At 50.4% G+C, this 16,410-nt stretch overlaps 3 protein-coding genes across 3 annotated transcripts; 2 read left to right on the forward strand and 1 right to left on the reverse strand.

The window, feature by feature from the left end:
- Nucleotides 1-88: 88 nt before the first annotated feature.
- MRS44_016826 (uncharacterized protein) lies at nt 89-1,774 on the forward strand (the record flags this gene model as incomplete). Its single annotated transcript, XM_046276634.2, has 1 exon — nt 89-1,774. The coding sequence occupies one exon, from the start codon at nt 89-91 to the stop codon at nt 1,772-1,774; it is 1,686 nt and encodes a 561-aa protein (XP_046130572.2).
- Nucleotides 1,775-2,875: 1,101 nt separating this feature from the next.
- Nucleotides 2,876-5,737, forward strand: MRS44_016827 (uncharacterized protein; the record flags this gene model as incomplete). Its single annotated transcript, XM_046276633.2, has 1 exon — nt 2,876-5,737. One exon carries the CDS (start codon nt 2,876-2,878, stop codon nt 5,735-5,737), a length of 2,862 nt encoding a protein of 953 aa, XP_046130571.2.
- Nucleotides 5,738-10,916: 5,179 nt separating this feature from the next.
- On the reverse strand, nt 10,917-15,218 carry MRS44_016828 (uncharacterized protein; the record flags this gene model as incomplete). Its single annotated transcript, XM_046270113.2, has 7 exons — nt 10,917-11,413; nt 11,462-12,291; nt 12,344-12,373; nt 12,422-12,507; nt 12,592-12,755; nt 13,318-15,038; nt 15,103-15,218. The coding sequence occupies 7 exons, from the start codon at nt 15,216-15,218 to the stop codon at nt 10,917-10,919; spliced, it is 3,444 nt and encodes a 1,147-aa protein (XP_046130568.2).
- Nucleotides 15,219-16,410: the final 1,192 nt, after the last annotated feature.

Consider the following 16,410-nt stretch of genomic DNA (forward strand, 5'->3'; position numbering starts at 1 on the left):
TCGCTGACTCTTTTGTAGCCACAACAGGAGGCTTTCTGGTCAAATTAAACTACATCCTTGTCTTGTCTAATAATAACAATTATTCAGAATGGCAGTCATTACAGAAGAAGATGAGATTCAGGCCAATACTCAATCAAGACATTCAAGTCTCGATGATGTGGAACAAACAAGCCCCGACTCTCCTCTACCTGAGCCGCCTCAAACGCAACGAAGCAAGCTCGAAAACACAATTATTACTACCTCACTTCTAGCCGCCCTATTTCTCGCTGCTCTCGACGTCACCATTGTCGCCACAGCCATACCGACCATCTCAGAGGACTTGCAATCCAGTTCCGGGTACGTCTGGATTGGCGCATCCTATGTCCTGGCCAATGCTGCTTGCGCCCCGACATGGGGAACGTTATCCGATATATGGGGCCGCAAGTCAATTCTCTTGGCTACGCTTATCATATTCTGGGTTGGGTCCTTGTTGTGCGGCGCTGCTGTCAACATGACCATGCTCATTGTTGGTCGTGCCGTTCAAGGCATTGGAGGCGGTGGGGTCAACACACTGGTCAATATCTGCATCGGAGATCTCTTCTCAGTCCGTGAGAGAGGCTTCTATTATGGTCTCGTTGGCGCCGTTTGGGGGGTATCGAGTGCCCTGGGACCTGTCATCGGTGGCGTCTTTGCGTACCGAGCCTCTTGGAGATGGTGTTTCTACATCAACCTGCCGATATCTGGCGTCGGTATAGTTGTTCTTTACTTTGTCCTCAAACTTCACAACCCTCGCACACCAATGGTCGACGGACTCAAGGCTCTTGACTGGCTTGGGAGTTTGACTGTCATTGGCGGTACTATCCTTCTGTTACTTGGCTTGGAGCTTGGAGGCGTCATATTTCCTTGGAACTCACCAACAACCATTTGCCTCATCATCTTTGGCACCTTGATGGCATGTCTCTTTGTTGTCGTCGAGGCTAAGCATGCTAAATACCCAATTGTTCCTCTACGGCTATTCGCTAGTCGATCCAACATTGGAGCGTTTGCCACATGCTTCTGCCATGCCCTTATAGCACTATCAGCGTCATACTGGCTACCCCTCTACTTCCAAGGTGTTATAACTGCTTCTTCTCTCATGTCAGGCGTCTATATCCTCCCCTACCTCCTGGCAACGTGCATCATGTCGGCAGCCTCGGGCTTCATCATCCGCCTCACCGGGAACTATTTCTACGTTGTCAGCGCCGGCATGGCGATCGCTACCGTCGGTTTCGGACTTTTCGTCGATCTCCCCCTCAATAAGGACTTTACCAAAATCATTCTCTATCAACTCGTTGCAGGTATCGGTGTGGGCCCTAACTATCAGTCACCACTCATCGCCCTCCAAAACAATGTTGAGCCACACGATATTGGATCTGCCACCTCGACCTATGGATTCATCCGACAGTTGGCCAGCGCAATATCTATCGTCATTGGTGGAGTGGTATTTAACAACAAAATGCAGGCACAGCAGGACAAGCTGAGAAAGGCATTGGGTCCAAAACTGGCAAAGATGCTGTCAGGGTCCAGCGCCTCGTCAAACGTGTTCACGGTAGCTGAGCTACAGGGCGAGAAAGGAAGAGTTGCCAGAGGAGCTTTTCTTACGGCCTTAAGGACTATATACATCATGTTTGCAGTCTTTGCAGGGCTTGGACTGGTGGCAAATCTTTTCATCAAGCAGCGACAGATGAGTCGTGATCATCAGGAGCATCAGACAGGGTTACAGAGTCTGGAAAAGTCAAGAAATGGTGAGAAGTAATGATGATTCCAGCGAACTAGAAGGAGCGAACACTTAACGACTACGATGATCATCGGCCCCTGAAGGGATGCCCAGCAGCATCGGGTGTCTCACCTAGCGCTTTTACATCTGCATCCAATAGCTCGCTGGGGCAAATAAGCAGGAAGAAACGGCCATTAGATGAAGATAATAAGAGACCACAACCCTTCAAAAAGACAAAGCATATTAGCAGTGGAGCTTTGCAACCAAGTCGCGAAATGGGATCAGGGGAAACAGCCAGTCGCTCCACATGTCGCAACACCCAAACACCACATCAAGAGCTCCCGAGTAGGATGAATCAGAACCGACAGACTGAAGCACAAGAACGAGACTGCTGGTGACTCCTGATAGGCTTTGGTGAAGCATGCGAACATCCATAGAACCTGATGTATAAGTAGAATTTAGTCTTAAATTTTGAGGGCCTCTTTAAAGAGAACTAGAAGCTTAAAAGAAAATGATAGGTTGTGATAAAGCTCTTGGAAGGAGCGATAAAGCCCCGGCGCAGATTAAATACACCGGCTAATAGGAGTACCGGCAGGTAAACAGTGGTTCCAACGTGTTCCAGCCACAGAAATCGGGCGTAAGGGGCTGGGGCATTGTGATCAGCTGCCTTGGGTGCAGCCGGTAAGCAAGCCACTGACAATGAAGTTGACCAATAATCCATGAGCTCCATAAGAAGGTGAAACCACTCTTCCTCCTAGGAGAAAATTGACTGGCCATCTGGCGGCCTCTACTGCCTCAAGGTCGAGGCGACAAGCTTCGTAAGCCTTTTACAGCCCACCAGTTTGCTCCCTGTCAAGCCCAGTTCAGCTGACGCGATATGTGACAAGTTATGCAGTTCGGCAACTCATCGGTACATGTTATGATCATGATTGGCTTGTTTGATGCACATTCCGCCGCCCGTCTCAGGTCTCGTGATTATCGTTGCCGCCCAGCAAAACTTGGGCATCCTCTCCATCCCCGCTTATCGTTGTTCTTTCTCCCTCACCCATCTACTCCCTTCGTTATCACTCGATTGGTTCATTAACCCATGATATATCTCTTCCTCTTTCACCCTCACCATTTCAAGGTTGCCGAGTCAGAATGTGTTATTTTGAACAGACTCGGTGGGCATGCGGTTACTGGCGTTGGGGCCATTTCCGGCAGCAGTGCAATAATGAGTACCGACCAGGCGAGACCTGTGGTCTTAAGCTCGTTTATGACACTAAGACGGAATTTGACGTATGTAAGCTCTGCCACGACACAGAGAAGAAGCAGCGTCGGTATGATAAGATGTACCGAGACGTCCAGCGCTGGCATCGCGAAGGTAACCGAAGTGCCACCATTGAGCGGACATGCGGCGAGATGCATGATATAATGGGCCAGATCTATCGGATGAGAGAGGAGCACGATCATAGGCTACAATCTCTTGGCGATACAAAACATTTCGAGCAGGTTGCATCACTTCCTGTTGGTGTGTCTTCACCAACACCAAGCTTGACAGCAGCCCATCCAATATCCTCTGAAGCTCACGCTAGCATGACCCAAATCTCCCCGACTTGCTGGGCAGACGAGGAGCCCTCCACAACGGACGAGGCAACCCCGGGCGGCATCGCAGGCCAAGATGATGCGGCAAGCTGCAGCCTCCCAACCAGCTTGGCGGAGGCATTAGCACATGATAATGTTGATGTGCTTTCCCGCTTCCTGGAACATCGACCCGAGATAGCCTCTAGTGGGAACCATGGCTGGATTGCCGAGTTGAAACACATTGGGTACGATAGTACTGAGATCGCACAGATTCTCTTTGAAAGAGCCAACGACTCACCCTGGATCTATTTTGAACCGCAACCCCCTGTCGTTCTTGACGTCAGACCCGACAATCACATCAGAGGTTGCGCTCACCAGATACTTCGTTCTTCGCCTGCATCCTCCCTCAGCGGCGTCTGGGGTCCCTCGCCAGCGTTAAAGTCAGATCGGGAAGTAATACGACTAATCGAGGAAACCTGCGGGTTGGGTGGTATTAGTCCATCTACGCGAGACGAAAACCGCTGGAATGGAACGGCCGAGTTTCGGGAGCAGAATTCAGTTGTGTTGATCAGTCATCGAGCACCGTCGTCCTCAGTTGCCTCGGCCCATCACACAATATCTCGACTGATCCGAGTAGCCGAAAACCTCAGCACTGCTATCCGCACAGTCCAGAACGCTGGCTTCTGTTGTGATTCATTCACGGTTTTGAGGATCCCTACCACCCCGCACGAGGCCGCTTGTCCTGAACTGCAACTTTCACGAGTGGGCTTTTCCTTGGTGGGGAGATTTACAGGCCTCTTACGGGAACTGGAGATGGAAGAATTGCGGACGGTGTCCCAAGTCGCCCTGAGCCATGCTCTCGGTCAAAGCAATTCGGACGACCCCGTAGCCACGGGAGATACCTTGAACCTAGCCTCTCTAGCTCTTCAGTTCTTATGCCTAGGGTTTCTTTCCTATGCCCAAGCCCATATCGGCATGTTGCACCCTTTTTTTCTAGACACACCACTTCAACGGATCGTACTTCTTGGTACGCATGCCGAAGCCACATCGGATCTCTACGTCGAGGCCAAACTCGTGGAACTGACTTGTCTTTCCGGCATGTGTCAGGGTCCAGTTCTGGCTTTTAGAGGCCCAAGGCTCGAAGACGGTATCGAGACAACAAGGGCCTGCAAATACGACGTTCGCGCCCTTCCCGAAGACATCATGGACACTTGGGGCCCAGGCGAGCTCGTGTCTGGACCAACAGACAGAGATACCCCCCTAGCTATCAAGATAGGCAGTGGATACATCTGCCCACCGTCCCAAAACGACTCATCCGGAAAACATCACTGGGATAACTCTGTTAATTTTCTCACACCATCACCTCTGAAGCTCCACGAGGAAATCGTCATCGGGAGTCTGGTTAGCAACAACCCACTCTGTACCAACGACGAGAAGAAATGTTGGCAAGACTCATCACGAGGCTTCGATGAACTCGGAGTCTACAATTCCTACTCAGAACTCTCTGAACTTCAGGGTGGGTTCCAGGTTGGTTGGGACCATCTAGCGGTTACCAGCAATGTGGTATGGGCGAAACGCCGGGGCAGAACAATCAAGGATAAGGCCTTCGAAACCGGAGCGTACATGTCCTCGTCGTTCTTGGAGTTTTACTGGGGCATCAGGGTTAGCTTCTGTACCGGCGTAGCCCAACGCGTGTTGTTGAGGGAGTTGGTGGCCGATTTACTTCCTGCGTTCGCTGGGTGCCATCCCAACCAGGCCGCCAGGACTTTGTGGGCGACATTAGTTGGACCGGAATACCAAATCGTCCAAAGGCTTCAGGGGCTCGTCCCGCATCAAGTGCCTCTCTCCGTTTGGCTTGAAAATCTGCCCGGGGATCTCAAAAAGTTTGTGCGTGTCCTTATCCGACATATTCTCGGCACCCTCAAAGACACTGGTTTGAGTCCAGATGGTAAGCATTTCTCAGTTGCATGGCCGCAGAGTGGCTTTGTCAATCGATGCTTCCGGATCTCGGTAAGCGAGCATAACAGGTGGATGCCGATGTTAGCAGACTCTGCCGACTGTGCAACCTTTGCATACATATCTAACACCTGCCTCGAAGTGGGAAACTTCAAATGTCGGGGCCCAAATCCGCCTTGGCAAGGCCGAGTTCATCTGCTCGAGACGTCCGTCCACTGTCCAGCCAGCTGTGGTTCATGGGCCTTGCAACCTGAGCAGGCCTACTTCTTTCAAAAGGTGGATAATACTCTTTTCTGGGTTAAGGCTCGAAGGGATGTAACGGCAGGAATACTGCCTGTAGTTCTTGTTAGGGATGTGTCTATCCGGTCTCTTCCGCGTGATGTTATTGCGAGATTACTGTTTACTAGTGAGAAGAGAATGCAAAGATGGTTACGAGAGAAGGACCTTACGTGGGTTATTGCTGAGAGTGTCTCTATATTATAGTAAAAGGATTAAACTAGTAGTGAATATTAGTAGATGGTTTTTTATAGCATATTTCCCTCTTTTCTACTCAGAAGAACAGTCTGCTGATCAGAGCTAGAGGAAGAATAAGGAGTACCCAATTATCTAGAAGTTTACGGGATAAAGTGTCGGTAAGGGTCCCGATGTCGCATCTTGCAATAGTTCTAGATATATCCCGGGCCTTAGCAGCAAGACCGCCACTATCCCCAGTTTCCTCCACTATGCCCTCCAGTATCAGTGTCAGCCCATCACAACAAAGCCGTCGCATTTGTGCTAGTAGGGTCGCAGTGCCAGGTCGTATGAAGAAGAGGTACTTATTAGTTCGTGTGAGTGGCTTGGTGTCTGATTTTGGCTCGGCCGCTCACTCACCCCAGACTCCTCGTTCTCCTTCTTCCCTTCGGGCAACGGGTTTTCTTGGAACTGGCCCTTTGTAGCTGCTTGTGCTTCATATTTTATTTCTCCAGTTTGTTATCCCCCGGTATCTCCACGTTTAATCCCATCTTCGGCCACTTTGGGCTACGGCAACTGGGGATGGAGCTGAATGTACTGATGACTACTGGTGTCGGGCTTTAGCATCTTCTCTCTTCTTCGCGTTGCAGGATAGTAGGAATTTGCTCAAGACACATTCGGGATATGTCTTATCAATTCTCATCAGTTGCCTAGTTCGAGGTCAGATCATCCAGCTAAATTTTTCAACATGCAAGATAACAATACCAACCCACTTCCCATATTCTTGCCATTCAACATTTTTCCCTAGCAGAGTGGATGAATTCTGGTGCATGCGGGCTTGGGGAGATAAGGCCTGGGGGCCAAAAAATAGTCGTCGGTGTTATTCTTAGCTTCATCATCCTCTTCGTCTACGAGGGCGTAGAAGAGACAGCAAAAAGACTAGTAGGGGTGAGCAAGTTCTGATACATGACATTAATATTTTGGCATACTAAATATCCAATCTGACCTGGGTAGGTAATAATACCTTTCCAGGAAGCCGCATTGTCCTGGAGAGTCTTTGGGCTTAGGACGTTAACATGGTTGGCAATTTCCAGGCGGCCCTACTAGCCACGACATGTTGAACGTGACGTATCTTCCTCTGTTCCTCCTCCGCGAGCAAATCCGCTTGATAACAAACCCACACGCACCGCCCGAGTATAACATATGTGGTGGACCAAATCGGCTTCGCCCGCTGCTATGCGCAATTGCGTGGCAACAGGGCCAGGCCAAGGCCAACTAGATCAAAGGAGTTGCGGCAGCTATGCCATCAAGCCTAGACGTGTTCCGCATCGAGATAGAGACGGTTACGTGCAAGACAGATCACCTGAGTAAAATCGTGGCGCAGATGGCGCTCCTCTAGTTCTTGAAACGACCCGACTGCGATTGGGGCAATGGATAATCAGATGCTTGGTCAAGGGCTCGAAGAAGCGGTGGGGGTGGGCTTCTGAGCAACCCAACGGAAATAACACAGCCGTAGGATAATCAGATGCACCCTCGCGTGCGGCCCTCCTCGTTCCACCACATCTTATCCATCCCCAAATCGGACTGGCCCCCTCGACCTGACCGCTTTAGCACCGTGGAAGGAGAATTACTTTAGGCTTAGGTCTGCCACCTACCCTCACGGGCCTCACCAGAATTCAGCCACCTCTCTCTATCACATAAGTACATCGGCGAGCATGGTATTTACTTATTTACTTCAAGATTGTCAACATACTCTTCCTTCCATTCTCCTTTTCGTGAACAATCAATCGCTTCCCCCTGAGACAAGCCCAGTCCTCAACCATAGCCACCTCCGCACTGGGATCTTTTAGACTCCAATGCAGTCACTTGCGATGCACGGTAAACACCGCCCGCATGACTCGCCATATCCTCTCCTACCTCTTCTCATCGTCCGTGTCCTCCAGACGGCCTCCTTCCTCATCGTGATCTCCATCGTCTCCTATCTTGTATTTCACTTGCACAACCGGCATCTCTTCCTTCACCTGGTGAGAAACAATCAGTTCAACGCAACCGGTAATCTGCTCAATGACTGATCATTCCGCCTATATAGCTCTCTGCAGCCTCTTATTTCACCCTCCTGCAACTAGCCGCTGTAACTATTCTCTCCCGCTTCTGTCGCTTGTCTCCGAAAATACGCCTCATCATCGACGCTGTTGGCTGTACGCTCTGGATCGCTGGGTTTGTCTTCATGGCCGTCTACGACGTGAAGCACAAGATCCTGGCGCGCTGCAGCGGACACTTGATCTGCACGCTCTACAAGGTGATGTTCGCTTCTGCGACTGTCGGACTGTAAGCTTGCCCCATCTTGCCCTCCCATGTTGCATTGCCTCTAATAGGCTGGCAGAGTTGCTGCTATTCTTGCGGTTCTTTTGGATATCTGTGTCATGAGGCGCGTTCGGTCGGGGTATAAGAACATTGAGAACCAGGCAGACGGAGAGCAGGAGCTTCTGCAGGGCTATCGCCCCAATCGGTCGTAGTCGTACTCTTAGAGACCCGTCTGAGGAGATATTTCTTGGTGTTGCAAGTGGGGAGCCTTGAATTTGGCACAATCAAAGGTAGATTGTAAAATAGCCAATAGCAGTGTGCGACAATGGAGAGGGCCGGTTTCGATCGGATATCACGGCAACGGGGGTGGCTGACGATCACGAGGGAGAGGGCGGCTGGCGGCCAATGGTAGGCAACGGTGTAAGAAACGTACTTTAAAGCACTGTACTACAATCCTGCTGTTGAGGGCGTCCCATCATTATCCCGTCAAGTGGCGGTACTAGCTGACGGAACATCGGCAGGGTTAGCCAGAACCCCAGAACCCACGACGGAGAATGCCATGGGTCGAGCCCAGACACCATTTATTAACAGCTTGCCAGTTTCTACTCCCCCAGCCATTACAGCTATCACCTTTTGATCATCTTGATATCCAAAGCAGCAAGGATGCAGAGCCATCTTCTATTCATCCAGGTACTTGCGGTGGTGGCCATTTGCGCACGTCAGCAAAACGACCAACCATTTAACGACAAGGCGTACCGCGACATTCCTTGGGACGAAGACAGCGAGCATGGCTTCTTTTCACGAGAGCCAGCCGCCTTTCATGGACACAATGCTGTCCCTCCCTCGCTCACAACCGACAGCCTTGTGCCAACCAGAACACATCCGAGGGGCTTGATACGTCGTGGTTTTGACTCAGACGGCTGCAATCTAGAGACAAACAATTGTTTTACTTTTCTTTGTAAGTTACAGTAGCGCCTGTAGTCAGTTTCTCCATCTTAACATGACAGCAGGCCCCACAAGCATCCAGGTATGTTTGTCTCTTCAAGGTTGCCATGCCATGACATGGATGCTAAGCGATAGTGCATTGATGGTGGTTGTTGCGAACTTGGAAATTACTGCGGAATCAAAAATGGAAACCTTGGGTGCTGCCCACTGTATGTATCTCCTCCTTCCTGTCCCCCGTGAATAAAGGCTAAAGAGATCAAGGACCGGCCCGCAATGTGACACTTCTCCGATTCCAGGATGCTCAGTGTGAACCTCATCTTCCCTTCCTTTCCCAGAAGCGTGTATCAACTGACCCATTGCCTAGTTCCTGCTACGGAATATGCTGTGACCTTGTTCAGGACATCATTGGAGATAGTGAGTATACTATACGCCAACTATGGACAATATGCCTCTGGAGCTAACAGAGGTTTCAACCATCTAGCTATTTGTAGCCCAACAATCGGCCGTGAAGGTCAGTCCTCTGGCCTCTGCACGGGTGCTCCAGCCACGGTTCTTGTCCCGAGTGCAACCAGTTGTCCTGGAAAGTCCTTGTAAGTGTCCTCCCTGCTCACACTCTCAGCCCCCATTTACAGTTATTCTTGCTCTATATGGTTAGCAGAGCTGATGTTGCGGTAGTTTATGCGGCGGCACGGAATGCTGCCCAAGCGATGCAGGGCTGGTTTGCGATAACACTACCGTTCCAGATGAGCCTTTCTGCAATATTGCCCCTTGAGTTTTATGTTTAGTCGTAAGAGAACTATTTCAGTGTAAGTGCTGCCACTATGGTGGGCAGCTCTGAAGATCGGGAAGACATGCCAACACCACGCAGTGATATGGTTTCACTCTGGGTGGGCTCCCAATGCTGAATCTACTGAGAATCAACTCAAGTTCATAGGAGTCTAAGAATGATGAACGAAGGGAGTGATGTGCTTAGCTTCTCCAACCGTCCACACGAAGCATTTGATCCTGCATCTATTGTATTGCTATCTGTCAATGGTAGCACAAAGGTAGATGTTTTCTATCAAGGTATTTACATCACCTCGCAAAGATCTTGGGAAACGGTTTTGCGCCCTTAAAAGACCAGCTGGACACTTGTTTTTCCCTTACCCATAAGACTAAATTGACCGATAATTAACGCGCAACAAAGCACTTGGTAATGTTTCTGAGTCTGTACCACACTAGAATGGATAATGTTTGCGTGCATCAGGCCCTTATTGTCCAGCCTGCGGCGGCGGCCGAAGTATCGTCAGACGAGCAGGCACTCATTGACTCCTGCACTGGGAGCAACTCCTTATCTCGCGTGTAATGATTGGCATCGTTTAATGCACATGGATTCTAGTCGTCATAGATAAACTCTGTGGTGGTGTAGGGTAGCTATAGAAGCTGGTAGATGAGCCGGGCAGTAATTATCACCAACGTCGTTCGAGAGTACTATTATACCCAACCTACGCATTGGGTTAGCCATCATGCCCGACGAGAGGCAGACTAAGCAGCGAGCAACGACAAGGCTCCCAAGCACGGTTGCCAGCCTGTTTGAAAGTTCCTTTCTGATTAGGCATGACTGCATACAGCAAACGCCCTCTTTCTTTATCTTTCGATCCCGCGCTCGTTCCTCGACTTGGCTAACTTGAATTGTTCGACCGTACAAGGCACGAACTCCAACCCCGATTTGCTGTCTCCTTGTCTCGAAGGTAGAGAGCCATTATACCAAAAAGCTTAATTGACTAGAAATCAAGTATCCTTAGATTCTCGGATGTCTTAATGAATTGTTGTCTAACGTTACCCCCCTAACCATGAAGGTATTGCGCGACAGAGAAGCTTGTCAGCGAATCGAACAGCTGAATACCTCTTCAGGACCAAGCCCAGAAATTGTGTGCAGCGTTTTGGCGTAATGCATGTGTCCCAGGCAGCCATCCATAAGCCCTCAAGATTGCTTCTTCTTAAGAGACTTTCGCTCCATGGCAAGCGAGCCAGCGATGGTGAGTATCGCAAGTGCCAATGGGATATACAGTGTCTGCACAACAGCATTCTCATATCCAGCAAGAACACTCCCCAATCTCTCAGGACCGATGCGTTCTCGTAGTCCTGTGAGCCCGGCATCCTGGACCTCCGTAGCATTGGTGCCAGGCGAAGAAGAATGGATTTCATCAACCAGGCGACTCTGGAACATTGTTGCCGAGGCACAGATCCACAAAGCTGAGCCCATGCCTGATCCAAAGTTGATAAATGCTCCGCCGAGGGAGACGTCATCGATAGGTAGCACGGCTTGAAGTGCAACTTGCGGACCTTGGAGGCCTAGGCCCACTGCTGCACCAAGGAACCCTAGAAGAGCAACGCCTTTAGCAACGTGCTCTTCCATGTTAAGAGTGGTAAGTAGCCCAGAAGCGATAGGTGCTAGAACGCTCGACGCCAACATGAAAGCTATTTGATGTCAGTATTAGGCCGATGAGTGGTTGAAGCATGTCTTACGGTAATAATATCCAAACACGGTTGCGCCAACACCGGACATAACCATAGCCACCGCCAGCCCACCGATCATAGGAAGAGCGAAAAGTCCTGACTGGGTAGGCGAGTAACCTCGTACACCCTGGAAGTAGATGGACATGTAGTACTCGGTCACAGCGAGAACACCTTCAGCGCATGCCGAGTACCAAGTTCCTGCAAGGATGCTTCTCTGCTTCCAGATTCTAGGAGGCAGGATTCCCTCTTCTTTCTGGCGATGCTGCAGATAGCCAAATCCTGCAAAAAGGGCTGCGCAAAGGACGAGGAGCAAGATGATTCGCCAGTTGCCCCAGCCGTACTTTGATCCTCCCCATTGGAGGGCCATGAGCAGACAGGTGATGGCGGGTACAATAAGGATAGTTCCTATGAGGTTGATCTTCTTCAGCTTTTGTTTCAAAGTCAGTCCCTCGTTCTGGTTGCCGGCAGGATCATGGATTCCGACGGCTGTCAAAACGATACAAGCGACGCCAAGTGGGACGTTGATGCCAAAGCAGGCTCTCCAGGAAAAAGCATCAATCAAGGCGCCGCCAATCGTAGGAGCAGAAACCAGACCCGCGCTCTGAAATGCACCAACGAAGCTGTGCATGAGAGCCTGCTGCGAAAGGGGAAAGCAGTGACGCAAAAGTTTGAAGATGCCGCCGTTGATTGCGCCGCGACCAAGTCCGCTGATGGCACGGCCGAAAATGAAGACGGCAGAGCTCGGGGCGAGGGTGCAGATGAGAGAACCGATCTCAAAGACCATGAGGCCGATCAGGAAGATGGGCTTCACGGAGAAGAGGGTATAGACTTGACCAATGCTGAAGACGGGTTAGAAGATCTTTTGACTACATGGAGGCCAAGGGTTCATACAAAAAGACAAAAGCGCTCATGGTCATGCCACTAAAGGTTGCGTTAGAGTCTCGTCCGTCAAGAAGAGGGGATTCTTACTATGCAGCCGAGTACCATCCGATATCTGATATCGTCTGGAACTGATCGGTGAGACTTGGGACCGTAACCGCGACAATGGTTAGATCCTGCGAGACCCGTCAGCAAAGTAAATGGCCGAGGCTACAGGACAACGAGCTTCATTAAAGAGTTAAACGGGGTCAGAAACTTACCAGACCGCTAAGAAAACACGCAATGCAGAGCGAGGCCATTGTCGACCACAGCTTCCATCCTTTGGGGTAGATAATTTCGCTCTGCCCACCCTCCGCCTCTTGGACCTCGAATTGCTCGGTAGGTATCGCCGGCTGTGTCAGGCTTGTACGCCCTTGAGATATCACTTGGGACAGTTCGTGAGTTGTATCGGTCGTCATGATTTACCAGTGATGTGTGCAATGATGTTAAAGAACGAGAGGACCAAGAATACAAAAAAAAACTGCGGGGGATCGACGTTTTGATATCAAAGGACGCGCCAGGGCTGCGTAAGGTCATCCGGGGTCGATTTGCCTGATTTGTCAAGTGCTTATTTGGACATTCTGGCTAAATAGAAGTCTGACGCGGCGATTGCCCTTTGGCGACTGTAATAGGCTCTTCCGCCAAGCTGCATAAGATGACGACAACGAAGCACAAAATAGGAAGTAAAAGAACGTCAGCTTCGTTCAGCGCGATTTGGACCAGGGTGCAGGCGAATAGTTTAAGCACCTAGTGGTAGACAAGGCATCGCATTCAAGTCCTCAGAATGGAGAATAACTGTGACCCAAACGAATAAGACGAGCGTCATATAACATCATGACGTCTCAAAACTCATAACCCCAGAACATATCCCAGTCATTACAAACAAAGGTCAACTAGATAGTTTGTACAGCTCGCGTCAGGAATAACCCCACTTTGTCTACAATCACGAAAGATGCCAGCCACGAATCTGCGCCGAAGCTCCGTCGCGTTGTCGTCTCTCTCGAACTTATCCTTAGCGAGCTGCACGTGTTTTTCTGCCAAGACAACTAACGCGGAATCTCTGATCACTTTGCTGATCTTGTTGCCAAGAGAGCTAGGTTCACGAAGGATGAGCTGCTTCGCCTCGTTCCAGTCTGCTGCTCGCGCTGCCTGCTGCCATTCATCCCAAACCTCGCTTCCCGTGGCACCAGGGCTTTCGAGATCTGGACCATGTGTGCTTTGTTGTCTCGGAAGGTCTGCTTTGAGCATCATCCGCACGAACTTCTCTTCCGGAAATGTTTTCGCGGCTTCGAAAATCGCGCATGCCCCATCAAAATCCTGGCGCCAAGGGTCGGCTCCATACTCCAGCAAACAAGAGAGGGCGCTCGCGATGACCAGTGCTGTTCCTTTGGAGCTTTGAAATAGGAAAATTAGGGGATTTTTTCCTTTAAAGCGTTGGCAATTGGGGTCTGCGCCATGGCGAAGAAGAACTCGCATAAATGCCCCAACCTCAGTCCTTTGCCAACTATGAAGGCCGGATGCGAGCTCTAGAAGACATAAATCGCCTTCTTTTTTTACTTCATTAGGAGTAACACGCTTGAAGATTTCTTTCCCAATAGTTATGTCGCTCCTCCAACTAGTGATATATCCCTGGCAGTAGGCAGAGATGAGTGGTCGTCCAGACGGCAGTGGCGTGATGCTTGAGGCTCCATTGGCAAGGAAATGCTTCAGTATGTCGTTTTCAAGCGCCTTCATGTGCCGAGCGTCCCAATGCAGTGTAGTTGTTCTTGCCCGGGAAAAGAATATCTGCAAAGGCGTCCTGCCGTCTGGTAGATTCCGGTGCACGGAGCCACCCGCCTGCAAGAAGGTTTGGATAGTTTCAGATAATCTCGCGGAATACGGCTGGTCCAAAAGTTGGAGAAACGGAGTCGTACCGGCTTTGTTTCCTCTGTTGATATCCGCTCCCGACTTCAGTAATGTGTCAGCAGCGAGATAGAAGTCGTCAGATCCTCTCCTAAAATCCATAGTGATAAGAAGATGAAGAGGCGTGTCACCTTTTTCATCTTGGATCGATGAGTTAGCACCTTGATCAACAAGTGCCCGGACAAGATTAGGTCTAGAAGTAGCCAGGTGCAGAGGGGCAAGCCCCAGGTGGTTTTGTGCGTCGATATCGGCGCCGAATTTCAAAATGAGCTCAACAATCGCAACATTCTGAGAAGTCACGCCGCAGTGAAGGGGCGTGTTCCCCAAATGATCCTGAGTCTCAACAGAAACTCCGGCATTGAGCAGCATCCGCACTTGGTTGAGGTCTCCACCCGACGCCGCTCGATGAAGTTGGGTCCTGCCTTCACCATCTTGATCATTCTGGCCAAGGTGGAACAGCGCAGGCGTCTGAGTTTCGTGACTAAGAGCGTCGGGTTGAGGTGCCGAGACACCTTCTGATGGCACATCAGGCGTTGTGAAGAAGAAGTTGTCACGGCCAGCATCGAGCGTGGAGAAGGCGGGCAAGCCTTCCGTTAGACTCACTTCGCCTGGAAAGATGCCCATCCCCTCTGGGTTTGATAATGCTGCCGTAGGGCGTTGGCGTGAACGTTTGGATGCATGTGCTCTCTTGTTAGGCTTGGGAAAGGCCTGAGTGCTATACTTCATGTAGCCCCATTTTTTGAGCTGGGTTCGATAGGATCGTTCACTGATTCCAAGTATTAGAAGGGCGTCTATCTGGTCATACTTCAAGAAGGGTAATCAAGACTTACGATGCAATGAAATTGTGCCTGCCCCTGACCAAGCGCATCACCTCGTCAAGCGGCTTGTCCTCAGACATATAAAGCTTTCGGATCTCCTCCCGAAGAGGTTCCCAATCCTTTGTCATTGTATAATCGCAATGGCGGGGAATAATTATTGAGGTGTGAGAGTCGGTTATCAACTTGTAGTTTTTGTGGAATCATGGGCAGGGTCGATTCTATGTTGTGGTGTTTTTCGATTGGGAATCAACTACTGTCCTCTTTGGTATTGTGGCTGATGGCTTCTTTTGATCGCGCCACCAAGCTCACAAAAAAGCAAGGTCGAGCTTTTTGTTGTCAGGAGGCTGGCTGAGGGCGATGGCCCTGTTCTTAAAGGCCGAAAGACAGCCAGCTCCAGACTCACTGTGATGACCTGACCAGGGATTGCAGCCAACAACTCAGTGGAACGGCGAGCTGATGAGACACGCATGCGCCGACAGCCAGTAAGCGTCAGGGCCAGCACACCCTTACCACAGTCTAAACTTCGGCAAAATGCAAGATGCAAAAATTACGGCATGGTGCTGGATTGTAACCGCTTGCGACTCCTCCTTGCAGAAAGTCGGCCTAAGCCCAGATTTATGCACTTTGCAGATTAAAATCTGCAGTTTGCAACCCACCAGTGTTCAAAACTGCAAAAAGCAGATTTAGCCACATTACTCTCATTCGCCTTCATCCCAGGTTGGGTCAGTCGCGCGCCTACCATTCGGCTAGAAAACAGCATTTTACGTTTTGCTCATTCAAACCGGTTAGAGATGAGGCGGTAAATGGGCCTTGGCTGCGCCTGACTCCGTCTGCCTCTAGGTTCGCCTTTTTGTCGAGGACGCTCCTTTCCATCTGCTTTCGCCTAGAAGAAACATAAATAGCAAGCCGTCGTTCCCTTCAATCTAGCATGCTCTTCGTCTTTTCCCCATTTCCTTGCAAGCTTCCCCGGGGCCCTTCAAACGAAGCCATAAAAAGCGTACTGTTTTCCTTCACTTACAGCCGTCTCTTGTCACAAACATGGCCTCTAGATCCGACACCACAGGTCAATGTCAGACCAAGAGCGACTCCATGCCGGCAAACACCAATTCGTTCGTACCATCTCTTCTACTCATCCCTTGATATTCAAGGGGGCCTCAAACACAACCACCCCAGCTTTGGTCTATGTGCCGTTGCTTTTCTTCGAGCGTTCTAACAGATTTCCTGAACCAGTACCTCCACATCAACGACGCCATCTCTTAAGTCTCCCCCTTTCCTCGACACACCGCCACGAGGCTCGGCTGTTCCTCCATCAGCATGCCT

This window comes from Fusarium solani (genome assembly GCF_023522795.1).
Source record: "Fusarium solani strain SB1 chromosome Unknown bctg00000012, whole genome shotgun sequence".
Taxonomy (NCBI): Eukaryota; Fungi; Ascomycota; class Sordariomycetes; order Hypocreales; family Nectriaceae; genus Fusarium; species Fusarium solani.